Genomic DNA, 27,551 nt, shown 5'->3' with positions numbered 1-27,551 from the left:
GTGAATTAATATGCATGCAGTGATATAAAAATCCCCAAAACGATGAAGAACTGATGTAACCAAACCTCATGGACAGATTTAATCCAAAATAATAGGATTGTTTTACATAGAAAAATGAAACATTATCTTAGAATCGTTCATTGTCTAGTTGCAGTCTGTGTTTCTGAAATTGATGAGATACAATCAATATAGTGGCAGTCAAATGTAGTTTATGAGTAACTCTGTTTTAAAAATCGGCATTTTGTGAAACAGCTCGCATAACTTCTCATACGATATCACATAGCTCGTTTTTCCTATCATTATGTACTGATAGAGGTTTGTTGTAAAACTAAGAGTTCATATTGGTAAAGATTAATTCATCCCTTCAAACGTTTTACAAACACCATACAGCAAATCATTGAAAATTAATTGATATATGTAAGGACAGGCTTATAATTTTGTACGCCAAAATTTAAGGCTTCCAAATATTTTCTGATGCTGTTATTTTCAGAACAGCGCTTCTCACGCACCGTACTGTTTTGATTTCATACTACAAAGACTCATCAAAGATCGATACCAGACATATAATTTTGTACGCCAGACCCGCGCTTTGTTTACATAAGAGTAATCAGTGACATTAGAATCAAAACAGTTGGAAAACCAAATCAAATACAAAGTTAAGGTGATACATAACACTAAAGGGAGATAACTCTGTAAACATCACCTGAACGTTTTAATCACGTTCTACTGTTAAGGAAATATTAAGCTTCTCAATGATCAAAATTAGTGTTTGTCAAACTGCTATATATCCAATGAAATTTTTCCGATGAAGTTTGTGGTTCAAGTTTTTTGAAATTTTTATATTTTTATCAAAGAGTCAAAGTAAATATTTTGTCAAAATTTTATGCAAATTAAACGAGCCAAATTGATTTTAGTCAAGGTGTTTGGTACCACCTTAAAGAGCATTGAAAATCAAAATATTTAAAAAGTTTGGCTAAATATGGCTAAAACAATAGAACACATTCCCACAGAATAATTGATCCTTTATTTTATCAACAGTTTATTTGGCCACTTTTTCATGTTAAATCCCCGCTTAAAATCATATTATTTTCAGGATATTTTTTTTAAAATTCGATAATCATTTAAAAGTTCAATTGAATATATTTATCGACATAACATCTGATATATTTTATGAAATGTTGCACAACTCAAATTTTGCTATGATTTATTTGACTTCCCGTTCCTCGTCGTTTTATCCAACTTAAATGGTCAGTGTTGATCCATTCATTACAATTCAACGTACATCGTTGTAACAATTATCTGTATGAGACAACCGCTCAATACTTTTCATTCCTTATATATGTTGAATGATAGCGCTTCGTGTGAAAAATTGATACATGCAAACCCAAACCTTCAATGGTATATAAGGACAAATATCAACATTACACACATTCGGGTTTGGTTATCATATCAAATACATTTTAAGCCTGGCCTAATTGGTTGAGATAACGGTAACCTAAAATAATTTAAGTAGACGAAACCGGACGAGATCAAGTACATCTTGTATCAATTTCACGATCTATGTATGAGTATAGGCTAGATTGCGCACTCAAGTATCAAAAGAACTTAATTATGTGTTCTTTTCTTGTTTTTTGTGTTTATTCTTTCGATCACTGCTAACCATAAAATGATCAACAGCTGCATGAATACGGAATAACTTATTTCCATCTAAAATACATATCTATTGATTGATTTGCCAGAGAACCCGATGTCAACCGAATTATATCCCTACGTCCTGATTCGTAGAAAGCAAATGCATGTGTGTGTGTATGTATTGGTTGGGTATTGCTATAATTAACATTATGTTGATGTCTAATGAATGCAAATACTTTTTGGGTGTTATTCAGTTTGTTTTGCATTTTTGGGGTGAAGTTGTTTGTTTATTCTATAAAATATTTGATGTTATATAACTTTTTTTCAGCGATGATCGTTGGATGTTTGCTATCGCCGTTATTTAGTAGTTAAACTTATGAACTGCGAGGCTTATGGTTAAAGATCTGAATGGATTGTGTAAAAAACACAGTTCTTAGTCGTCCGAAAGTATAAATGCTTTCGGATCGTCATGAATCGTAGAGGCTTGTATAGGTAGTTATATATAAAGATAAGAAGGGAGCTACATCAAAATCTCAAAGACAAAATAAAAGCACACGGTTTATCAACACAACAGCTTGATAGGAAATGCAGAAGATTCAAAGCTAGGAAATAAGTTACAACTAAAGTAGGCAACCATGTAACTGGCGAAGTAGAAAACAAAATAAACCAAACAAACAACTATCAGGGTAACAAGAAAAGAAAAAAAGATCTAGACGTTAATTCTTAAAACACTATTAATCTATGGCTACACATGAACAAAAAAGTGGGAATTTCCTTAAGTTTCAGATTAATTTCCAAATGGTTAATTTTCCAATTCTATACAGCATCATTCCCTAGAGAGTCTGCATATTGGGAATATTTCGTTAAGTTCATACGACATTCCAGCGTTTGCGTTTCCAGTCTTGATTTCCTTGTAAAGAGTAGTTGCTGACAGGAAAACTATTAAACAATGGGATCAAAGATGTTAAATCGAAGTCATCACTCATCGAGTTACACGGACTTATTGGCGAGTTGGTTGACCGTTCTGTTATACAATTTTCGACAGATAAATGCAAATTTTGTAACTACCATCTCGTCCCCTTTTCATTTGTGATGTCTCTTTGGAATCATCTACTCCTTTTTGATAGTTTTGCTTGGGATGATTAGTAATTTGAAAATTCAATTAAAAATCAACATTATATATAAAATAAATGCAATCCATAATTCTTTAAAACAACGAGTTAATAAATTATGAAACACCACATTATAAATGCCATAATAGTTCTATTGTAAGTTTCTTATTGTGTTCTATTCCCGATTATGAAATTTTGACGTCATAAAGATTTGCACGGCGGGCGATACATGCATAGGGTAAACGCGTACCTTGTGAAAAAACAGTCTTTTGATGTTCACGCGATTTCACTGAGTTGTTACCATGATTTGTATCATCTTATTGGATTTATAGGATTTTATAATCAGGTAAAAAAAAGTAAGGGTCAAGGGGCTTTTTTTTTCAAGTTACAGGTTGTTCAATATTGTCAGATTTTGTTAGGATTATGCATGAAAAACCCAATTTTGAGTGATAGAAAGGAAAAAAAAAACATAGTATTTTAAGATAAAATATCAAATGATAGCTCGTATAATGTTCTGAAAATAAAAATAAAAATTGGGATGACCGGCTTCGTTTTCTTGCTACAAAACAAAACAGGTAAATTCCTTACATATTTCATTATAAAAGTTACATTATCTGAGTTATCTCCCCTTATCTAGCAAAGTTGAAAAGAAATCAAATAAAAAAAAAAAGATTCTGTAATTGTAAAACAGTTATCCAAATAAGATAAAACACATGTTTTTCTTCATTTAGATGAACATTATTACAAATGTATTATATTCCTCTCTCAAAATTTGCTCATTTCATTAGATATTTAGGCCAATCACATTCTGATATTTCACAATCCGATACGGCGGAAGACTCCCCGTCTACCTTAAGTGTAATATTAATTAAATGCACGATCAGTGTAAATTATGAATCTTTTGATTTTTTTTTTTAAGATTATTAATTTAAAACAGTAACAATATCTTTGAATACTGTTTTTTACTGATACTTACTTCGATTTTTGTATAAATATAGTGAAACAAACTAAATGTATATTGTTATATAGTTATGAACAATCATTATCCTACATCCTGTCGATATTTACATTGTGACGTAGCACAAAGTCATGTTTTCTCAGACTGCCACCTCCGTTTAATGTATACTCCTTGAAATATTATTCTAACTTATTCATTTGTTTGAATTGGTTTTAAACTGCAAGAACTCTTAGATCAGTTTTTTGTCCTATTTTGTTTGTCATCTCATAGATGTTTTTGTGTGCTATCTGCCGATCATATGCCTATTGATACAAGTGTTTCTGTTTGTTCTTAAGTGCAGTGTTATATGACTGTCGAGGTTACGGGTAGGGTTCAACGCTAGGAAAAATGTTTGATACCACCATATTATATATGTTCATGCCTTTAGGTAGGACCCTGAGATTGTCATAGGTGCTGTCTGTTTTGTTTTCGTTTAGTGATTTTTGTTTTCAGGCTGTAAGTTTTCCCGTTTGAAATGTTTTTCATTTTTTTTGTCGGGCGTGTTGTTGCTTACTTTATAGGTTTGCTTAATTTACTGTGACATTATTGTTTCTTATTTCTAGGTAGTTTAGTCTCTAGTGGATAGTTGTCTCATCAATAAGCAGTCTACATCTTGTTTTATTCCACTGTATGTAAATATTGATAGCAAGACCAACTTTTGGTTTGGACTATCCCACGTGACGTTGAACAAAACTTCATATTCCCCTCTGAGTGTCATAACCCCTCTGAATACCAGGATTACTCCGTATGACGTTACGCTCAGTTAATGTGCATGACGATTTGAATGTTTTTATTTTATTTCATATAGCGATAGTATAGTCATCATTGTGTTCAAAATTACTTCAGACATAAAAACATAGACAAAAATATTGAACTTATCATAGAATTAATAATTTACTTTTCCTTTGACTTAATGAGATACAAAGATTTGTTCACCATCGAAAAGTCATATTTCCCTCGGGCGATACTCTCGGCAAATATGATTTTCATGGGTGAACAAATCTTCACATTTCTTCTCTTTGTTGATGTTGGATGTTAGCTTATTAAAAATGATAGATAAGGAGTTAAAGTAGTTACTTGGCTTGTGATTTAACTTTTAGTTATGTTCATCACGTATCCTTCAGTATTTCCACTTGGTACTGTTACAATTCTAATCTAAAATACCGTCTCAACACAATAACATAATCTACAATGTTGGCATACAATTTTATTGTATGGAATAAAACAAAGATTGTTTAGATAATTCATAATTAATGAATTGACGTAATAAACATAATTTGTAAATTCAAATTGAATGATCTTTACAAATCAGTTATTCAAGTGTTTGATCAATTTAAACCGTGATTAAATACGTCATGTCAATATGTACCTTCGACGATTTATTATTTTAATCCGTGCACACAAAAATATTAATTAAATTTTTTATGTATTAACATATCTTTTGTACAAAAGAAGACGGGACGGTCATTGCAGCCAATATTTTTAAATAGAAAAATGTGAAGAGTACGTGTGAACTGTTAATTTAAATCAGACTATTATCAACTCATTATAAGATGAATCTAATTAATTTGGCATTGTATCAGAGACATTTTACTATTTAAACTGATATTTTTGCAATTTCGCTTATCATTTTCCATTTTAGGTAAATTGAAAAAGGCTTCAGTGTGTTATTCAAATTGGTAAGGGGCACGGGAATGGTTCATAGTGAAATGCAGTTAATGGCTAGTTTAAACCATTTAAAAAGTGCTCAGACAATTTCTAAATTCATAGTCGTTTGTAAGGACCGGCTGTGTCACTTTATATTGTCTTGTCGTCTTGAAGTATAGATTCTAGGTACTGACGTTGTTTATCATCTTAATTACGTGTTATAGTGTTCTTTTATTTGTCTTTGTAAAATATAAACCTTTACTGTTTAGTCAATTTTTGGTAATATCCTTTTGGAGTGGCTCGGTACTTATGCATCCCGCCAATGTGTTGTTGGGTAGTGGTAACTTTTTTTTTATTCCTGTCTTTCATTTTTGCTTATGTGTTTTGTTTATATGCCATTTTGCTTTTCTTTGTTGACATATTTGTTTGTTTTTTTAGTGATCAAAATTATAACACAATGTTGACTGCTGTACCCTTTATTTTTAACATTTTCACTTATTATATATCTGTTTGTTTTGTTCACACATTGTTGTCAATGTAATGGAATTTTATGCGACTGTCATACAAGTGAGAGGTTTATAGCTATAAAACCAGGTTGAATCCACCATTTTGTGCATAAGGAAATGCCTGTACCAGTTGTTTTCCATTCGTTTGATGTGTTTGAACTTTTGATTTTGCCATTTGATACGGGGCTTTCCGATTTGAATTTTCTTTGATCGGTATTTTTGCTATTTTACTTTTCATCGGTCCGAAGATTAATTTATTGAACCAGATAATCAGAAACGATAATTGAAAGTGACTGTCATACAAGTGAGAGGTTTAGCTAGCTATAAAAGCAGGTTTAATCCACCATTTTGTGCATAAGGAAATGCCTGTAGCAAGTTAGGAATATGGCAGTTGTTTTCAATTCGTTTGATGTGTTTAAGCTTTTGATTTTGCCATTTGATAGGGGACTTTCCGATTTGAATTTTCCTTGGAGTTCGGTATTTTTGTTATTTTACTTTTCATCGGTCCGATGATTAATTGATTGAACCAGATAATCAGAAAAGATAATTGAAAACGACTCCTTAAATTCCAAAACCACTCTCTTGGACTTATAAAAGCTTAAAGGGGCATTAGCTACGAGATAAAAAAAAAAGTAAAATATGATTTTTTCTTGTTCAATCATAAATGAAAGTGAAATAGTGAAAAAATAATTTACTTTTAGAAGCCAGTTTGTTTCACTTTTGTCAAAATAAGCAAGAAACATCGCTGATGAATTATTCACTTGCAAGGGAATAATTCGACATCATATAATCCGTATTCATTCGACCTTCAATTTAACCCCTTAGCTAGAGATTGGTTACGCATGAATTAAGCGTGTTTAGTAATTAAAAGGAAAAGAATGTCAACAATGAAAGTGAAACAAGGGTAAACCATTTAATTGACTGGTTCGATCCATCAAAACTCATTCTTATGCGGGTAAAAACCTAGAAAAATCAAATTTTACGAGTTCGCTATCTATGTATATCTATATTTATGTTTATATCGGGTTAAATGACCGTCGGCAGTCTTCGGAGTTCACCTCGATGGTTAATTAGATGGTGTCTAGACTAAAATACACACGAAATGTTGATACATGTTATCGAGCCCATGCATTGTAAATTGTTTATTTTAGATTCTTTATAATTTGGATATACGTTTGAGTATATTATAAATCAAATATGAAAAATTTGAGTCAAATCGGTGAACATTAATTTGACAGCTAATGACCCTTTAAGAAATCAGGTGTACAATAATCAAAAAAAGGTTTACATCATGTACATTTGCCAATTTGTTATTTCATTCATATAAAAAATATATACTTTCATTTTATGAAGTCTCATATATTTCTTTAAGTAAATGAAATAAATAATTGGGGAACATGAATACATGGTCACCTATTCTTTAATGGTACATGTATCTTTGGGAGCAAACATGTTACATGTATAAATCGGTCGATATTCAGGTGCATTTTAATTAGTTCTAAATCTATACAAAGTTTATAACAATCTGAAATACCGACCAATTATATAATCGTAAGGTTAATACATGTATCGTGATACTGTATTATATTCTGATGAACTGCTATAGATACAATGGCACACGGCAGAACATAGACATCATAGTATTACAAAAATACAAAGGTACATATGTTAAGGAAATAAACAATGAATACAATAGAGATACATGAATCTGTTGACATCTTTAACATGATTAAAATGTGCAAAAACGTGTTCCTTTAAATTAGAAAATTAGGAATCATTTTCATTTTTTGATGCCAATGTATACTGATGAGTGCATGTGACATGATTTTCAGTCTAATATCTATGATAAGTGTATGATCATTTTGTTATTTTTTTTTATTTTAAAGGAAGGGAATAACTCTATAATGGATAACCGTTTAAATAAAATGAAGTGTTGGCTAGATTAGAAATAACAGCATGGCTGACCTAACGAAACCCAGGACATTAGAACGGACAATACCACAAGATTTACAGAGAAAAGTAGAAGATATACACATCAAAGTATCAAAAACTACAGGTATACACTAGGTTTTGAATTATATTTATGAATTATATTAAGTACTACTCGAATGGTAAAACTTGCAACTATTTCTTTATGCTAAGTCAGAACAAATGACAGGTGTGTTTTTTTTTATGTCCAGTGGCAAATACTAGACGAGAACACGATAATGAGATATAAATATGTAATCTGCTTTGTACCAGACCATCACCCTGAGCTGGATTTGAACGTGTTATTCCACAAAGGCAACAATCCGCAGACATGTCTCCCTAACAAGGCACGTTCTAATTCGAAACCAACAAGTCTTTGATATTAGCCAAACGTTCCGCTTGTTTAATAGATAAGTATCACATGTAAATTTCAATACATTGGTTAGAACTAACTTAGGATCTAACCAACGACCTCAAACAGTCTAGGCAAGCACCGTGGTCCGCGATTTACGTTAAAAATGGTATAATGGTTTTAATGTTAATTTTGGGTCATTTAGAAATACATTAGCATGCGCTATTCTTATTTTCAAACAGTCATGAGTACAATTTAGGCATATATTAATGACTAAAGGGGATAACTCTAACGCAAAAATTAGGCACCTTTTGCAGTGATTATTACTGTACTTGTACTTATATATTTGTATAGACATTATCCCTGATAAAAAAAACCAAAAAAAACCGCAGGGATCTATATATTAATATATGTATTGTATCTTACTTTTCACTGTACATTACAGGTTTTCCACATGTAAAAAAAAAAACTTGATTTCATAAAAATCGGAACCTTTTGATATGTGTTAAATGTGTAGCAATAGCAGAAAGAAAGTAACATTATTAATGATCTCAAAACAGCTTTCCCTTGAAAGGATGTAATATAAAAATAAGAAGATGTGGTAAGATTGCCAATGAGACAACTCTCCATCAGAGACCAAATAAATATGGAAGTTATCAACTTAAGGTCCCTGTACGGCCTTCAACATTGAGCAAGACCAACACCGCTCATTAAACTATACAAGGTATGATTTATGTACAAAATAATCAACGTAAAACAAATATGATAATCAGTACAAACGACAGCCACTGAAAAACAAGATCCTGACTTTGGATTGACATACACAGAATGTGGCGCATCTAAACATGCTAGCTTCATTTGTACCTGGATAAACAAAACTCTTTAGAATGGAAAGCGATGGAATGCATTATATTTTGTGTATTTTATTCTACTACCTTCATTTGTTCCAAGGTCCATCAGGAGATTTAGATGAGAAAACGAAAAGATGGCTGATCATTGGGATATGCCTTCAATCAATTATTTCTCCCATGCTGAGAAAATATGTTGATTCTATTGTAAGAAACCTGTATAATTTATTGGTATCTAGCCACTCAATCAATACACAGGTTTATCCTGGATTTCTGGAGAAATACCCATCAACAAATACACATTCACTTAGTTATGATTCAATCAACACAAACAGAAATGTTCCAAAGATTAATATCCGCAAAACATGGAAAAATAATTACCAGAAATATGATTACAAAGTAACAAGCCATGTGGATTTGTCAAAGTTGTTCCTAAAGCATAGTATGGCTCAATATTCAGCAATTGACGAGTCATGTGACTTATCTGCACTTCTTAGTATGGTCGTCAACATCAGTTCATTCCCGACAGCTGTACAAGCCAATGCTGAAAAGGTATCAATTTTTAAGATAGTAGAGTAATTGCGTGTGTACTCTAATGCTTCTTGAAAACTTCTCAGAGGGCATATCTATATAACCCATGCAATAGAAATACTTGTATCCAAAAGAAAGCGATGTGTTATAGAAATAAGCACGCAAAAAACCATTCAGTTTGGCAATTGATAAAAGTTTTAAATGTATTTGATTTCGGGGTAAAATCTGCTCTTAAATTATACTTTCTCCTTTGATTTTTGGGATACAATTTCCTTGTCATTATTTATTGGATTGACCAAATGTTTCTCATTTTCAATTATTTAGATAAGAGCAGACATACGTAATCCCTGGGCACATTGTGACTTCAGAGAATGGACTGCTACGAAATATACAGATTCATTCTATTTATTGGGACAACTTGTTAAGGACCTTCGACTTAGTAACAACGAGGAAAACAGTATATTGGGAGAACTCAACACGTGGGCAACAAATGGTACCGAATGATAAAATATGTATTGTATGCTAAATGTATCTTATTTCATTCAGAAACTGAATAACTGTTACGAGTTATCATGAACTTTATATTACCCTGTCAGTAGTTGAGCTTGTACGTACTTGTACACAACAAAAAGTGTTATGCTAAATAATATAAAACACAAAAGTTGAGACTTTATAAAGATAAAGACAATACAAAATATATTGTCGTGACCCTTATCACAGACTACACGCACTATACTTCTGTTACCTAACTCACAAATGACACAAGATATATTGATGACACTACCAATATTCATGTACATGTATTGATGTGACCAACATCACAGTTGACACAACATCTTGATCTTTGATATTATTTGCAGTTGAACCAAAATAAATTACATATAACAGTACCTGTACGCAGGAAACTCAAAATAAACTCTAACCTACACTGTTCGTGAAATTTGTAAAATTATGGATTTTTTTGGGCAAATCTGTATCAAAGATCAATGTGATCAAGTACCGTTGCTCGACATAAGTCATTGTCTGTCCTTGTTGTTAAGATTTGTTCTTGAGGACAAGAAAGATTTCGAGCCTGCTGAAATCCGTCTTTAAACTCAAAGCAACATAGTTAGTTTTCTAGTTAAATTGTTTTATTTTTTTTTCAGGTCCTTTTTTAGTTTTTAAATGTTGTTTTGGTCTAAACAACATTTGAAAAATATGAATTAACAACTTCAATTCTCGTGATTTTTTTTCTTTTATTCAGATAATTTCTTGTTATTCAAAAACTAAAACAACACGTTACATTTCTTGCGTCCGAAGCGCTTTTATGAATTTACCTTCATCAGGAACGCTCAAAGCCGAATATTTCGCAGCCAGTGATGTAAAAGAACCGAAACAGGTGAAGACCTATATAATCAAAAAGGACCAAAAATATTAGCCAAATCCATTTAAAGTCAATTTTGCCTGAGGATGTTGCTACCTAAGTTTTCTTATAATTTCAAAATTTGTAAACAGACAATTTTAGAAAGGTTTGTTATAAATCATGTCCGTACTAAAGTACTGACAACTGAGCTGATGATACATTTGAGGACTAATAGTCCATTAGCAGAGGTATCGACCCAGTGCTGTAAAGAAATGAAAACATCACGATATAGATTTCATGCGTCAATTACGTACTGTTCAGACATTTTGTTTTGCAGACAATCCGGTACTGTTGAGTAGCTTTGTAGACAATTTAGTATAATGTTGGTTTGAACATAGGATACTTGTTTCTGTATCATTATGAATCACATTCAGTAAAGATCCGTCTAATTTGTAATAACACCTACTATAACCTTGATGACACTTTTGCTTTAAATAATCAAGAATTATCTGATTATACTGCGGAACTTACCCAAGAGAACCTTGTTAACATATTGTATTTTGACAACAATACCCCTTCTAGATTTTGATATTTGCGTTTCCCACGGTAATATCAAATTAAAAATTTACGACAAAAGAAATGTGTTTTCGTCCCTATTGTTAATTTTCCTTATTGGACGACGATGTTCCTTAGGTTCATTCTTACAGTTTGTATAGATTTTCCAGTTCGTTCGATATGCCCGTGTCGGTAGTGACGTTTGAGATTCAATGAACTCTATCTAGGTATAACTAGTAAATTATTAAGTAAGGGATTTTCATACAATCTTAAAACTGTAATTACATGTTTTCATAGATACAAATAAGCCTTCGTTTGAATAGTAGATCATTTTGGCATTTCGGGACTGTTAATATAAGGTTATACGGTATTAGTTCTGTTCATTGTTGAAGGCCGTACGGTGACCTATTATTGCTTATATCCACGTCTTTATTTACAAAAACGGTATATTTTGTACTGATTTTGCGCTTTGGTGAACCATGTACGGTGATATATAGTTGCTCAAATCCACGTTCTTCGGTCTGTGATGGATAGTTATCATATTAAGAATCAATCCACATTTCCTTATCTTCAAAAACAACTTGGAAATAATAAGCCACTTCAAAGAAATTAACAGTGTTCGACATTTTTGCATTTTTGAAAATGATTTAAATAGTTTAAAAGACGCACGATTGTGAATTGCAAAAATAACAAGAATAACAAAGATCTACAAATCAGGCAAACTATATTGTTTTACCTAAAATACATCTAGAAATTGACAATGAGGTTCGGTTGATAACAAAGCTTTACGACAAAAAAGAGATGATTTCAGCATCCAAATTATGAACTTTCCATTTCTATGTAGCAACATTCCAGTAGCGCCTGCATGTGACCTATCGAATAAGACTTAATACCCAGTTTTTGGTTGGGTTTGTGTTGCTCAGTCTTTAGTTTTCTATGTTGTGTTTAGTGTACTATTGTTATCTGTTGGTCTTTTTCATTTTTAGCCATTGCGTTGTCAGTGTCAGTTTATTTTTTAACTTATAAGTTTGAATGTCGCTTTGGTGTCTTTCGCCTCTCTTTTACCGATAATAAAAAATGCATCCAAAACAGCTTAAAATATACAAACGTGACAAATATAACATATGACATAACATTATCATAAAGGAAAGAATATTTTAAAAGACACAGATTACAGAATACGAAAAATACACAAATGTGACTAAATTACAGAACACTCAAACTATGATACCGTGCTTCGACAAAGCACAAATCATTAAGTTATCGGTATGTTTTACAACAGGTATCATAACACCATACCTCATACTATAAATTCAATATCTCTTTTTCACAGGTCATAATTTTCTGAGTGGAACAACTCTTGGTTTAGAGATAGTAGAGGAAATCAGTCAACATACGCATGTTCTCAGTGAATATGTTCAGACGTTGTGTTCAGAAACAGACAGCCAGTTTATCAGAGTGCAAACAGAATTAAAAGATTTAGAAAACGGTTTACAGAAAAAGATAAGTAATTTAGAAAGGGTATGTGAAATTTACAAATGAATATGTTACAATAAAACTTCCCTTACACTACAGAAAGCTGTCTAGCTAGACTATAGCTTCATTTTTTTGGGGGTACAGTTTGACCAAAAAGAGATATTCCTATCACTTGACACCAGTCATTGCTTGTCGTTAGGATTTTTTTTTTGAGTGGGGGGTGGGGGGGGGGGGGGAGAAGACATTTAAGTCTATTGTAAACCTTGTTTTATCGTATTTTTTTTTTTACATTTTGGCAATTGTATGCCTTTTATAGATAACTAAACTTCTGTCATGAAACAGGTAAATATCCTAGAAATAATTACCAGAACTGTGATGAGTTTATCGACATGTTGTAGATATTCTTATGGGCACCAATTGCGCCTAATAAAAAAAAATATAACAAAAAAACTGACTTAAGAATTCAAGCAAACATACAAATTATTCCAACAAAGACACTAACAAAAAAGGTTAAATAGATAGTACAATAACGTCAAAAACAAAAGTGTTTGTCGTTGATAGTACATACCGTATATAGTATGTACATTTTCTCGATGAAGTAAAAATGAAGTAAATATAAATACAAAGGTACAGAACATAGAAACAACACTGTAAAAAACATTTTAAGGTGAAGTAAAGTAGTCTTGTTCCTGTATTGTTAAGAATCACAGTTTAGTGAAGTACATTTCATTGATAAATTTTAAACCACTGGTCGTAATCTTGATGACATATTTGCTTAAAAAAATCAAGAATTCTCTAATAAGACTGCGGATATGTATCCAATAGAACCTACTTTAGATCAACCTAATATAAACAGCAATAACTCTTATGAACTCCATAAGGATCGAGACCAGGTGTGTTGACAAAGTAAGCGTGACGTGCGATTCAACACTCAGTAAAAAAATGTCTAAATCGGGAATAGGAAACAATCGGTACAATTATAGCTCAGACAACTTTTATCATATCTTAATATCGATGACTGCGAAAACACGTCGCTGGTTAGTTGAAACACAGACATATCATATCGGTCAACTAATTCGAAAAGGTGACTGTGAAATGTGGTTCAGTGGTTCTTCCTTATAACTCTGTTGGAGCATTTTTGTGTAAAATTAAAATTGCTTATAATAATTAAATCCACATCATATGTACTCTGTTGAATCGTTTTTTCATTTGTAATCCTACCATAAATCCTTACTTTATATACGGTATCGATATTGATCACCTTTGAATCATGAACCGGTAACCTATAATTGCTTAAATCTAGGTAATTTTGTATATCGTGGATAGTTATGTCATAGGAAATCATATCATATCTATTTATATTTAGATACAAATTGACGGAAACTGACAATACACTATTCCAAAGTAGTTAAACTTTTTGACATTTTTGACATTTCTAGCATTGATTTAAAAACATATAATCAAAACAAGTGTTTTAATTGTAAATACAATGTATTGCATAATAATTATAATAATCAAGATATACTTATAAGAAGGGAATTGGCAATCAACTCATTATAGGAGTTATGAATTAACTGTTAATAAAATGTTGTATTCGTAAACCTTAAGTATTTTTTACCTAAATGAATTTACTTCTTTAGCAATTATTTGGCACAATTTTGTGGAATTTTTGGGTACTGTATTTAATGCTCTAACTTCGTTTTTAATTTGGCATTCCAACTTTTTTTATTCGAGTTGACTGTAGAATCTGGCGAACCAAATTATCAGCTTAGTATCTTTGAGTAATTTTTATGGTAGTTTGACTGTAATTATATGACATGTTTTTGTTTTTTTATGACATTTTTTTGGAAAACTAAAACATTTATTATAAATACAGAGAAACTGTAAACAACAATATTGATCAGCAAAACAAGATCTTTTATTAATAAACATCGCAAAATCAATTTCTTATATAAGTTATTTCCCTTCAATAATGGTTTTTGCCCGTTTCTGAGTTTTTGTTAAACATTTTGACTTGTGTCCTTGTTAACATTAATTGAAGTTGAAATATAGCTTCAGGTAAACTGTCCTTCTCAATTTTTTTTCTTTCATGAAACTAAGGAAAACAAGGGAATACTTGGTGAGTATTTCAAATCTTTTCAGTAATATACATTTTAAGAGAATATTTATGTTATTTCTTAGATCAGAAAATGATTTCACTGATTTCAGATTGTTATATAGAGATTCCTTGTGGTATAAATGCCACAAGTCATCAAAATAAAAAAAAACATTTAATAAAACAAATAGTGGTACCCATCTTGTCTCAAAGAAATCACAAGAACCAGGACTGTTCATATAATCTTATTACATCAGTGTTAAATGAATGACCAGCAGTATGTTCTCGTGTTTCACATGCAAACTATCAATCAACATATTAATGATATCATCTAATCTCAACAAACAATCATCATTTATTCATAAATTTCAATTGCGTTCTAAATTATTCCCGTAAGAGCTTAAACAGATAAACAGATGTCACGATTTTTAGAAGGGATAAATTCACGAAGTTCAAAATTTCAGACTGGTTGGTATCTTTGAAGATTTTTTGGGCTATATATAATATATGGTATATTTATGTCTTTACTGTTCAAGAATATGTGTTCATGTGCAAGTAACCTTTGTTGTAATGTTGGTTTATCAATTACATTTACCACCTTGTCTTCTTATTTATAAGAGATATGTATCAGAATAATTTCCCGTTTTGTATTGGACAATAAATTATCGAACACAAATATTGTTGAAGATATATATTTAAAAGGTTCTAAAATGAGTGAAATTTACCCTGAAATTAATTATTTAAAACTAATTCACTAAGTATTCCTTTATCCATTTTTATTTTCAGATATTCTGAAGGAAGAAATTGAAGATCATATTCCAAAACATATTCGAGGTATGCTTAATCTAAGTTTCCTTAGTCTCTATTCTTCATAATCACGCAAGGTCATGTTGTAAAATATATTACTGGTTTTGTGGATCTTTTGACATTTTGTCCCGGAAGCGAGACATAACGATCCTATATTCTGCTGTCGGCGGTCTCAACATTTTAGTTTTCAGAATCAGTCTGTGATTGCAATTATTTTTGAGATAACAATCACTTTATCAATTTGTCGTGGCGTTTCATGAAACTTGGATAGAAGAAATAATTTAGAGTAAAATGTTTCCTTAATTTACTATTAATTGGAGTAATTCTGTTTAATAGTAAGTATTAAATTATATCTTAGTTTAAACGTTTTCAAACACAAATACTTTGTCAAACCTTCACATAAAAGAGAGGCAAAAGATCCTAAAGGGATATTCAAACTCATAAGTCGAAAATAAACTGACAACACAATGGCTAAAAAAGAGAAAGACAAACAGACAAAGAACAGTAAGCAAAACCCAACATAGAAGTAAAAACTGAGCAACACGAACCACATAAAAACTGGGGGTGATCTCAGGTGTTAAAGACAGTAATAAGTGCCACATTTAAAAAAAATATATTTGTTTTGATTTTTCCATACTTTATGAATTTCGCATATTAAATTTTGTTCCCTTTTGCCCGCTGACCCCTTCTTTTTATTTCATAATCTTATAAGATATAGTTTAAAAAAGCCTTTTTGAAAATCTTAAAAAAATCCTTGTTATTTTTCATAGTTTTTTAAATAAATAAAGGTGCCAAGGTTAAATGTATAAATAATCTAAAGAGAATGATTTACTGCAAAATTTTTAATGACGTATATCTCAAAAACAAGGACATGGACACGGAACTTGCATTGTTTTCTGCTTTGTTAGTTTTTGTCATATATATATATACTATCAATGTATCAAAGTCTTTAAAAGGCATGTTATTTTTAAACAGCGTAGCGAACATCCTTACTTAGGATGGATTGTATGACACAAATGGTAAACAGTAATTATGTCCACACCAATTAAGAGTGCCAGGAGTTCTATTGTTTATTCAAAATACCAAGCCGTCACTAAGATCAGTAGTTTTCATATCTCAGGATGAATTGTTTGACTAAATATTTGACCACATCATCCAAAACTTACCATATTTGTACTTTATTATGATAAAAAAAAACATAAATCGGTAGCAATGATTCTGCCGAAATTGACGAGACGTTTTAAAAGTTTAAAAGTCCTTCGGAGAATTATACAACAACTTATACATCCGGGCATAATAAAACTTACGATTGGACATCGTAAAGCCTAGGAAAACAAAGCGATGAAAAATCCATGCAACGCACGTTATATATATATATATATACATATATATATATATATATATATATATATTGCATATTCAATCTGCGTAATGAATATACTACTAAAGATTTGTTTTATTTTCTTCCATCGTAAAAATACGATGAACAAAAACAAATTGAAAATTTAAAATTTTGCTGATTATTTGTCATGGCAGTTATTCAACAATATAAACCAAAAAACAACAAACATCAACAAACTGGACAACCTTAGTTAAACCTTGATGACAATTGATCACTGAAGGGAAAACAGTAAAGGCAAAATAATTTCTAGCTGCTGGGCAGATCCATAACAGTTCAATAAACAATATCTGAATAAATCACTGCCAATTGAATCATGTTGATGATGACATCCAATGCACTTTCCATATTGAACTGAATGCCATGACGATAAACATATTTTTCTTCATCTATTACTGCAAATGTCTTGAATTTTCGGTTTTCATTGTATCTGCCGCTGAATGATGAAACGTCTAAAATTTTTGAGGATACAAGACAATCTAATTGGAATATTCAATACATATCGATCTGTTCACCATGCACTCTGAAAAATAAACTAAAACAGCAGCAGTTCTGTTTATTAAAGGGATGGAGGGTGGGTTGTATTGTTCACGAGGCGCTTCAAAGCATATTCTTTCGTATGTTTAAATATATTGTTATGTGAAGATTTAAATGGCAAACTGTACATAATGGACTGACTGTACATTTGAAACACAAGAAACAAATAAATGTATTTTCAATGCAATGAATCTATTTAATTATCAGATCACTAAATTTTATCATGTTGATGATACTGGACTGGTCAAAAGCAGACCTGTCCACAGGTCTGGTCTGAAACAGACTGGTCAAAGGGTGTACAACAGTCATTCAAAAGCAGACCTAAGGCTGGTCTACTGTCGATGAAGTCAATTTGCTTGTCTGCTTTAAATTTCGTAAGTTAACTTGGAAAGCGGTCACCAATTCTACTCAAAGTTAACTTGTGTACACGTTATGACTGCACCCATATGTACGTAAATGAATAGGCCTAATACGAAATTTTTATTCCAGGCAGACGATTATGTTACTTTTTTTCCCTCTCGTTACTGCCTATCAGGCAATTTATTATCACAGAACATTTCTACATAAGATAAAACAAGTTACGCTATTCCAATACAATAGCATCGATCTTAAGGTTTTTGAACGCATTATTTAGCCATTATTTGTAAATCAAACGAGATAAATCTAGTTACTCGTGTAAAAGTGTTACTATCTGTCTTACAGGAAACGAATATGCTTTATTTTCAAAATCTAATTTCCAAAACAAAGCATCATTTATTATCATTTCTTTTCTTCGTAGCTCAACATCGACAAGAAATAAGCGAATGGGAACAAGACCAAACTACTTTTGTTGAAACCAGAGCAACACGTCACATACTGGGTTGTTTACCATTAAATAACTGTATTGTTGTGACAGGGAGCTCGGGTTGTGGTAAATCTGCAAACATACACCATACAGCCTTACACTTACGTGACAGTTTTGGATATGAGATAATACCTGTTTCAATAGGACCAACAGACATTCTTAATTATTATAATGAAAACAAAAATCAAGCGTTCGTTGTTGATGATATTTGTGGAAAAGAAACAATCAACGAACAGGTATTAAATTTGTGGATCCATTATTCAGAAAAAGTGGAGAAAAATTTTAAAATTGCAGAAAGAGATGTTGCAAATAAAAATGATGACACTGATTCAAAGTTATCAAGTCCAAAATTACTGATTTCTTGTAGATTGCATATATATAAAGACTCACAATTTCAACTTTTAACGTCGCTAACAGGACAGGAATGCAATTTATTGTCATCAGAGTTGTGTCTACTTCAAGAAGAAAGAATGTTTATAGCGCAAAAGTACATTCCAGATGACATAATTAACAATGCAATAGAAGTCATGGGAGATGTGGATTTCTTTCCATTGCTCTGTAAATTGTCAAACAACAAATCATCTGACGAAGTTATACAACAATTTACAGCTCCTGTGGATAGTATTACAAAAAACATAAAGCACATCATTTCTTCAAACAGTAGCCAATTTTGTGCTTTTATCCTCTGTATCATATTCTATGATGGATTCGATACAAATTGGCTAAAATTAAAAACAATTCCAGAGAAAATAAAATGCAAACTTGAAGACATTGTTAAGGAGTTTGAGATTGACATATTTAAAGAACTGTCAAGAAACGCTTTAAAATGTGGTTTTACTACATTAGATGGAACATACTTAAAACAAAGAAATACAGAGTATAGAATCATACACGACAAAATATATAAAATGGCAGCTGTAATCTGTGGTCAGCGCCTTACAGAGTGTTTTTTAAAACATGCTCCATCTATATTTATACGGGATCATTTTATAATTAAATCTATAACAGAAGACAAGAAAACTGATGATCTAATTACATTATCGGAAGACATTGAGGAAGAATATTTTGAAAGATTGTTACGTGATTTAAAAGAGTTTGTTATTACTAGTACATTCCATAACAAACAATTGATTTATCAGTCGTTTAGAGATAAATTAATCAATTTTTTGAGAAAAAGTCACGAAGCAAAAGATATATTTAAGACGCTAGATACAAAATTGTGCGAAGTAAAAGGAGCAGATCATGAACAATTATTTCACACGACACCTTTAATCGAATCAGCATCTTGTGGGTACTTTGATATAGTTAATTTTCTGATTGTTACCACTCAATGTAACGTCAACAAGGAAGACTACAGAGGAAGGTCACCTCTATATAAAGCTGCTGAAAGGGGAAAATCGGATGTAGTTAAACTGTTATTGGAAAACAATGCTGATGTCTTTCATTGTAATATTGATAGAGAGTCACCATTGTATGTGGCATGTCAAAGAGGCCATATAGATATAGCGAAGCTGTTACTGTACTTCAAAGCTGATGTTTCGCAGTGTAACAAGCTTGGGAAGTCTCCATTGTACGTTGCCTGCAGAGAAGGACATATAGATATAGTGAATCTATTACTGCAGAGCAAAGCTGATGTCTCTCAATGTACCATGCATAAAAAGTCTCCCTTATATGTGGCATGTGAAGGAGGACATCAAGATACAGTGCAATTGTTACTTAAGTACCATGCTGATGTGTCTATGACTAACAGGTGGAAATGGTCTCCATTATTTGTTGCATGTAAAGGAGGACATATAGCTACTGTGAAAATTTTATTGCAGAACAATGCCGATGTCTCTCTTTGTAATAAAAGTGGCTGGTCTACATTGTATGTTGCTAGTGAAGGAGGATATACAGATATAGTAAAACTTTTGCTGCAGAACAATGCCAATATATCTCAGCGTAATAAAAGTGGTTGGTCTCCATTGTTTGTGGCATGTAAAGGAGGACAAACAGATACAGTGAAACTTTTGCTGCAGAACAATGCCGATGTCTCTCTGTGTAATAACTGTGGTTGGTCTCCATTGTATGTGGCATGCGAAGGAGGACATACAGATATAGTGGCAATGTTATTGCAGAACAATGCTGCTATATCTACACGTAACAATTTGGGAAATACTCCTTTGTATGTGGCATCTAAAGGAGGACATACAGATACAGTGAACATTTTATTGCAGAACGATGCTGAGATATCTCTTTCTAATAAAAAGGGGGATTCTCCATTGCATGTGGCCTGTGAGGAAGGACACACAGATACAGTGCATCTTTTACTGCAGAACAATGCCGATGTCTTTCTGTGTAACAGTGAAGGAGAGACTCCATTGTTTTTGGCGTGTAAACGGGGAAAAACAGAAACAGTGAAACTATTACTTCAGAACAATGCCAATGTATCTCAGTGTGAGGCAAGTGGTGGGTCTCCATTGTATGTGGCATGTAAAGGAGGATACACAGATACTGCAGAACTTTTACTTAAAAATCATGCTGATGTCTTTCTGTGTAATAGTCATGGAGACTCTCCATTATTTGTGGCCTGTGAAAGAGGAAAAATAGATACCGCGAAACTGTTAATCCAGAACAAGAGTGATGTATTTCATTGCAACAACGATGGAGAGTCTCCATTGTATGTAGCATGTAAAAGAGGACAAAGAGATACAGTAAAACTTTTACTTCAGAACCATGCGGATTTATCTAAGTGTAAGTTAGGAGAACCACCATTGAATGCGGCTTGTGAAAAAGGATATACAGAAACAGTTGAACTTTTACTTCAACACAATGCTGATGTCTCTCATTGTTCAAGAAACGGTAAGTCTCCATTGTATGTGGCCTGTGAAGGGGGACATACAGTAACAGTGAATCTGTTACTTCAGCACAATGCTGATGTCTCTCAGTGTGAGATTAATGGTGAGTCTCCATCGTTTACGGCATGTAAAGGAGGATATACAGAGATAGTGGAAGTGTTACTACAGAATAATGCTGACATTAATCAATGTAACAGTAATGGAGATTCTCCATTGTATGTCGCCTGTTTATCAGGATATACAAATATGGTGAAATTTTTACTTCAGAACAATGCTGATATTACTCATTGCAACAATGCCGGAAAGTCTCCTTTGTATGTTGCCTGTGAAAGAGGACACCTCAATACGGTAGAGATGTTACTTCAAAATAATGCTTATGTTTCACATTGTGCCAGTAGTGGGGCGTCCCCATTGTATGCGGCCTGTAAAGAAGGTCATCGAGCTATAGTGGAACTGCTACTTCAGAACAAGGCTGATGTCAGTCAGTGTGAATTAAATGGACAAACACCTCTACATGCGGCTTGTACATTTTACATGTTTCATTTGAATAATCCTGAGAAACGTAATGAATCATTCACAATTGTAAAACTATTAATCGAATGGAATGCAACAGTTGAAATGCGTAATAAGAAAGGCCAGACACCACTTGATATTGTCCGTGAATCAAAGTGCAAGGACATTGTAAATCTTCTTGAGAAAAATCTCCGTTTGAAAACATTACAATAAACCCTACTTTCTTAGATATTTTGACAACTGGAAAAAAGAAGTACCAACATAAATGTTGTAAACATGTTAAGATAGGTTTCCGTTATTCTAATTATGTGCATTAAAGGACCTGTGTTGATAATGTAGGTTTGAATATGCATGTCAAGCTGGTAGTTTGTTAGCATACGCCGTTTCTGTTCATTTATTTATTTGTCAGTATGTGCAAAGAGAGTATGACATGTTTAAAAATATTTCCTGTCTGGAATTGCATTAATTGTGCCTAATTGATCCGTACTTACATGTAATGTGAGTAACTGGTTAGTATACGAATGGAGTGACAGTAATGAAATTATCTACACCTAATTTAAAGTATATTTTGATACTAGATGATTGTCTAAGGTGGGTATATATATATTATATATTAACTACTGTCTTCGTCTGTATACATTTACGTTTTAACATAATACGGCGAAGATTAATATCATATTCATATCATTCCGAAAACAATTGGAGTACAATTGTAAATACATGAACACTTTGTAGAGAGGAAGAACATTTTTTTTCTGGGCGCTATGGAATCCGTGGGAAGTACTGTTTATCAATACATTGTTTGATCTATGTGACATTTACACGATAATAATCGTTACTTAGAAATAATAATTGATGCATTTCACCTTACGGTAAAACATAGTTTTGAAATAACAATGCAATCACTATCCTCTCTTTTGAATTTGTGAATTTTAGTTATCTATTTGGCAATGAGAAATTGTGTCATTTCTACCTGATTTTGCATTTGTACTTTTAAAGTAAATGTATTTTGTTGTTTTTTTTTTAAATCGTTTGTTTGTATACATTTTTGTGTTTGCTTTATTCACTTAACCTCGAGTCAAGTAAACGACCACCTTCAAAGTTAATTATTTGTGGTAGTTTTATTTTTGTGTATCAACGTCTTTCACCGAGAAAAAAAGCGAAATTAAAAACTACAAGCAATATTTCAGTGTTTTCAGAATCAATGTTATGTATAACAAGTAAACATTATAGCGTTTTTTGTTGTTAATTTTCGCTTATTTTAGCGGATGAACCAGAATTAACAATTTTTAGAAGTATAATTGAATATGTATGATATGTCCCCTTTTATTACCTTATGAATGTTATCTTTCCAAAATAAAAAAGTTTACTTACTATCATAATGCATGCTTATTCAAAGACCACTTTTTTATCAAATAAAAGAACTTTCGTATTTCTTTATTCATATAAAAACTTTATAATTGATTTATAAATATATTTCAGTGTTTTTCGATCCGTTTTAGAACCTTTAGATATAGCACAGATCAGTTTTGTCAAAATAGTTCGCAGAAATTTGGAATCTGCAAAAATACAAAACACTGACATTTTTCACCCACAAAAAATAACCCGTTAAACGTCATTTGTTTTTTTTATGTCGAGAGTAAACTTCCTACAATGACGATTGCCATTTGTAATTGTTTTAATATTCGAAGTGTGAATCATTTTATAATGCATGGCATGTTGATAGCATCTAAGAGTTGTAAAGATGTAAAAAAAAAATATGTGGTATGATTTCAAATGAGACAACTCTCCACCAGAGACCAAATGAGAAACAAGTTAACAACTATGAAGATGGTCTATTTTAGAAATGACGTTTGTATAATAAACTCATCACAGATATCAGGCCTAGCTTTGTGTACGCCAGAGGCGCATTTCGTTATTTATATCAATTGTTGAGGTATGCACGAAGTACTGAGGATTTATTTATTTTCGTGGGTATCAATTTTCGTGGATTGCTGAAAACTTGCCTTTTCGTGGATATGTGATTTCGTGATTTTGCCAAAGTCTGCATACAACATAATAGAAATTTTGTAATTCGTTGAACATTTAAATTCGTGGTTCACCTGTACCCACAAAAACCACGAAAATTGGTATTCAATGAATAATAATGAATCCACAGTTCTAGTTTGTATATTAAAAGTTTTTGTAACAGATATAAACAGACTATATATCTCTGTATGGTTTTTTCTCATACACTATTGTAAATAACTTTCCTCTGTACATCTACAGTAATTTATTTAAAATAGATTTCTTATTGTGTGCCTTTGATATATAATAACTGCTTTTTGTGAAAACAGGGATATTGGCTGATTACGGAAATATTAATTTATGAAAGAACTAAAATTACTTGTATATGACTGGATTGTTGATTACTGGTTACTTTACGTCCGAGGAGAATTATTTCATGACGAGAACAAATTATCAAACATTCAATAGACAGGTTCTGTATCAATTTTGACCAGCCACTGAAAAATAAGTGTATAGATATAAGAAGATTACATAGGGGCAGAACACATACACTGTAAAGACCTCTATATTCTTTATACGAGGCAACGGATCCCATAAAGACTGGATGTAGCTCTGTATTTATACATCCCGTGCAGTTAATTGGACACCTTACTTTAGCCATGGTTTTTCTGTCACAATTGGAGAGGTCCCGGTGACCACATTTCTATACGCAAGTCAGCCTAGTGATTGTATACCTTTATTTATCTACAAGAGTTAGTTTTAGGATGTTCGCTACTCTGTTTCAAAATAACAAGCTTTTTGAAAGACTATAATAAATTGATAGTATATACATAAAGGAACTTAAAAAGCAGATAAAAATTAAGGGTCCATGTGCTTGTTTTTGAGACATAAGCAATTGGAAATTTGGCGGGAAATGATTCTCCCTAGATTTTTTATAGATTTAACATTGGCACCTTTTTTCTTTTAAAAACTATGAAAAAATAACAATGATTTTATAACATTTTGAAATATGGCTTTTTAAATTTTTTGTAATGATATTATGAAAAGAAAAGTAGGGGTTATAGGGCAAAATGTTTTTAATGGCACTACATGGATAAAACCAGAGGGTTCTGGCAAAAATTCTAAAACAAGAGAAGCGAACATCCTTAAATTTTCAAATTATGATATATCATCTTGAAAAAATTGCTTATCGTTGACTTCAAATTGATGAAAATCAAGCATCTACTTTGTATTGTATATTTAATGTATTTTGATAATTCTTTTGTTGTTGTAATTTAATATATAAGAAAGACATTGGTCAATACTCATATGTTGAAATTATATTCATAATAGTATACTTTAATCTGTATGTTGTAGTATACTTTTATCTGTTTGTGGTAATACTCTTCTATCTGTTTTTTGTGATATACTTGTTTATGTTTAATGTCATATACTTTCATATGTGTGTGGTAATATTTTTTAGTTGTAATATACTTTCATCCACTATATCATGTTTATTGTGTCGCACTTGTGTGACTTTTCTGTTTATTTTCTGAATACGAATGGTGTCGTTTTAATTTGCTATAATACAATAATACATATAATATATGTCGTCTTTCATTTTTTTTATTATCTATTTCTTTTGATAGTTTTCTTTGTTTTTATTCGTTTCGTTTCGTTTCGTTTTGTTTTTATATTTATTTATTTTTGAAATATTAATCAAAAGTTCATTTACGTGAAAAGATTGAAAAGATATTTAGTGATACTGACTTTTGTATATCGATGAGCATAGATTGAATTAATGTAGTCTTTAATTGATGGATTAACAATTGAAATTCCAATTACTTATACTACATCCTGTGTTTTCAATCTATAACTGTAATTTCTTATTGTTTGTATAGTAATTTTTTAAAAATTTCTTTGGAAATAAAAGGATTTGATATACTGCACTGTGACAATACTTGCTTATTTTGTTGATAATCTATTTCGCGGTTGATTAGTAATATCATAACTCTATTCATTTGTTACAATAGAAATTTGAACCAGGCGTAGATATACCAGTAGAATATTTTCATTATCTTGTATGTTGTTGATCATGATGTGTCAAAACGAATAAACAATTGTTTTTCCCAGAAAAGTCACATAGTTACAAATAACATATCTGCTTCTTAAAATTGAAAGTAATATGTCATATTTTCAAATGAAAAAACACCATTGGCAATTCTTAATTTTTCAAAAATATAAATGAAATGATGTTGTAATGACTTTCTATTAACGTATATGCTATATATGATTTAATTCACTATTTTAATCTACTTTAAGCAGTCTTGTTATGCCATGGTACTAATTTATGTTGAAAGAACTGAGAAAATATTCGATGAGAACCAACAATCTCGTCATCATACCAACTGGCAATCCTAATCAATCTATAAAAAAATATGATATGTAACTGTATGAAAAAGAAATAGACGGTCGTTCACTTTTGCAGAAACTGCTCCTTTAGGAAAAAAAACACTAGTTCATAGTCTCATTTGTATCTATGTTAAAATCTGCAATTCCAAGCATTTATATATTTTGTCTTAAATTCAAAAAAAGTAAAAATCATGTCATGTCAAAATTATACATTATTTTTCTGTGCTGAAAAATCCACATACCTTGATTTATAAATAAGGAGATATGGTATGATTGCTAGTTAGACAACTAACCACCAGAGTTCAAATAAAACTGATGTAAGCAATTATAGGCCACCGTACGGTCATCAACAAACAGAAACACCCATGTCGTACAGCCGGCTATAAAATACCCGGACATGAAAAATGTGAAACGATTCAAATGAGAAAACTAACGGCTAATTATAACAAAACAATTTAAGGAAAACAAATATGAGAGACATTAACCAACGACAACAAATGAACTACAGGGTCATTTTTTGGGACAGGCACATAACATGTTCGAGAGCACTCAACCCCCACCGAACCTTTGGCAGTTTTGTAACAGCACAAAAGAAGAACTGTAAACATCATTAGCAAATCACTTAACTATAGATCGGTACGAGCACGAAAACAACTGAGTTAAACAATAGACAAAAGCACCAATGTAAGAGTAGTCTCAGGTAGTAAAAGCTATATAGCTAGTTAAAAGCCAATTTCTACTAATAAATAAAAGCAAATCTCCCTGTCTAAAGTATCATCAATGTCCACTTGTAAAATTATTTCCACAGCAGATTTAAAAAAAGAGAGCTGATGGTCTGCAGGTATGAATATCTTTGAAGAAATTTTTATCCATGTCAGGAATCTGTCACGTAGTGTTGTCATTTTAGCGATATTTTTTTAACATTGTCATATAAGCGGGAGGCTTGGCTACCCATAAAACCAGGTTAAATCCACCATTTTTTCTTAAAATGTCACGTACCAAGTCAGGAATATGGCAGTTGTTATCATATAGGTCGTTTCTATGTATGTTGGCGTTTGTTTTTGTTGCACCTCAGTGTTCCTATTGTTCCTTTGTTTTCCTTTTATTGTTGATGTGTTTCTCTCTGTTTTAGTTTGTGACCTGGAATTGTTTTTT

At 31.7% G+C, this 27,551-nt stretch overlaps 2 protein-coding genes across 4 annotated transcripts; both read left to right on the top strand.

Moving 5' to 3' along the window:
• The first annotated feature begins 9,169 nt into the window (after window positions 1–9,169).
• On the top strand, window positions 9,170–13,171 carry LOC127718996 (uncharacterized). 2 transcript variants are annotated; one of them, XM_052225090.1, is made up of 3 exons: window positions 9,170–9,269; window positions 9,918–10,086; window positions 12,824–13,171. In XM_052225090.1, exons 1-3 carry the CDS (start codon window positions 9,243–9,245, stop codon window positions 13,030–13,032), a joined length of 405 nt encoding a protein of 134 aa, XP_052081050.1. In that variant the 5' UTR covers window positions 9,170–9,242; the 3' UTR covers window positions 13,033–13,171. The 2 variants fall into 2 exon arrangements, with proteins under 2 accessions (XP_052081050.1, XP_052081049.1); XM_052225089.1 differs by having other exon boundaries at window positions 9,170–9,614.
• Window positions 13,172–13,196: 25 nt separating this feature from the next.
• Window positions 13,197–26,297, top strand: LOC127718962 (ankyrin repeat and KH domain-containing protein 1-like). 2 transcript variants are annotated; one of them, XR_007990067.1, is made up of 4 exons: window positions 13,197–15,085; window positions 15,848–15,895; window positions 18,583–22,589; window positions 24,335–26,297. XR_007990067.1 is itself a non-coding variant. In XM_052225031.1 (3 exons), exon 3 carries the CDS (start codon window positions 19,119–19,121, stop codon window positions 22,209–22,211), a length of 3,093 nt encoding a protein of 1,030 aa, XP_052080991.1. In that variant the 5' UTR covers window positions 13,197–15,085; window positions 15,848–15,895; window positions 18,583–19,118; the 3' UTR covers window positions 22,212–26,297. The 2 variants fall into 2 exon arrangements, 1 of the variants encoding a protein (XP_052080991.1); XM_052225031.1 differs by having other exon boundaries at window positions 18,583–26,297.
• The last annotated feature ends 1,254 nt before the right edge of the window (window positions 26,298–27,551 follow it).

This window comes from Mytilus californianus, unplaced genomic scaffold (genome assembly GCF_021869535.1).
Source record: "Mytilus californianus isolate M0D057914Y unplaced genomic scaffold, xbMytCali1.0.p SCAF_10, whole genome shotgun sequence".
Classification (NCBI taxonomy): domain Eukaryota; kingdom Metazoa; phylum Mollusca; class Bivalvia; order Mytilida; family Mytilidae; genus Mytilus; species Mytilus californianus.
This window is presented reverse-complemented; position numbering and strand designations above follow the sequence as displayed.

Excerpts from the sequence above, each read along its gene's own strand:
- LOC127718996 (XM_052225089.1), top strand. The coding sequence starts at position 9,243 with ATGCTGAGAAAATATGTTGATTCTATTGTAAGAAACCTGTATAATTTA. Across the intron at positions 9,615-9,917 it reads TACAAGCCAATGCTGAAAAG|ATAAGAGCAGACATACGTAA; the intron begins GTATCAATTTTT and ends TCAATTATTTAG. Across the intron at positions 10,087-12,823 it reads CAACACGTGGGCAACAAATG|GTCATAATTTTCTGAGTGGA; the intron begins GTACCGAATGAT and ends TCTTTTTCACAG.
- LOC127718962 (XM_052225031.1), top strand. The coding sequence starts at position 19,119 with ATGTTTATAGCGCAAAAGTACATTCCAGATGACATAATTAACAATGCA.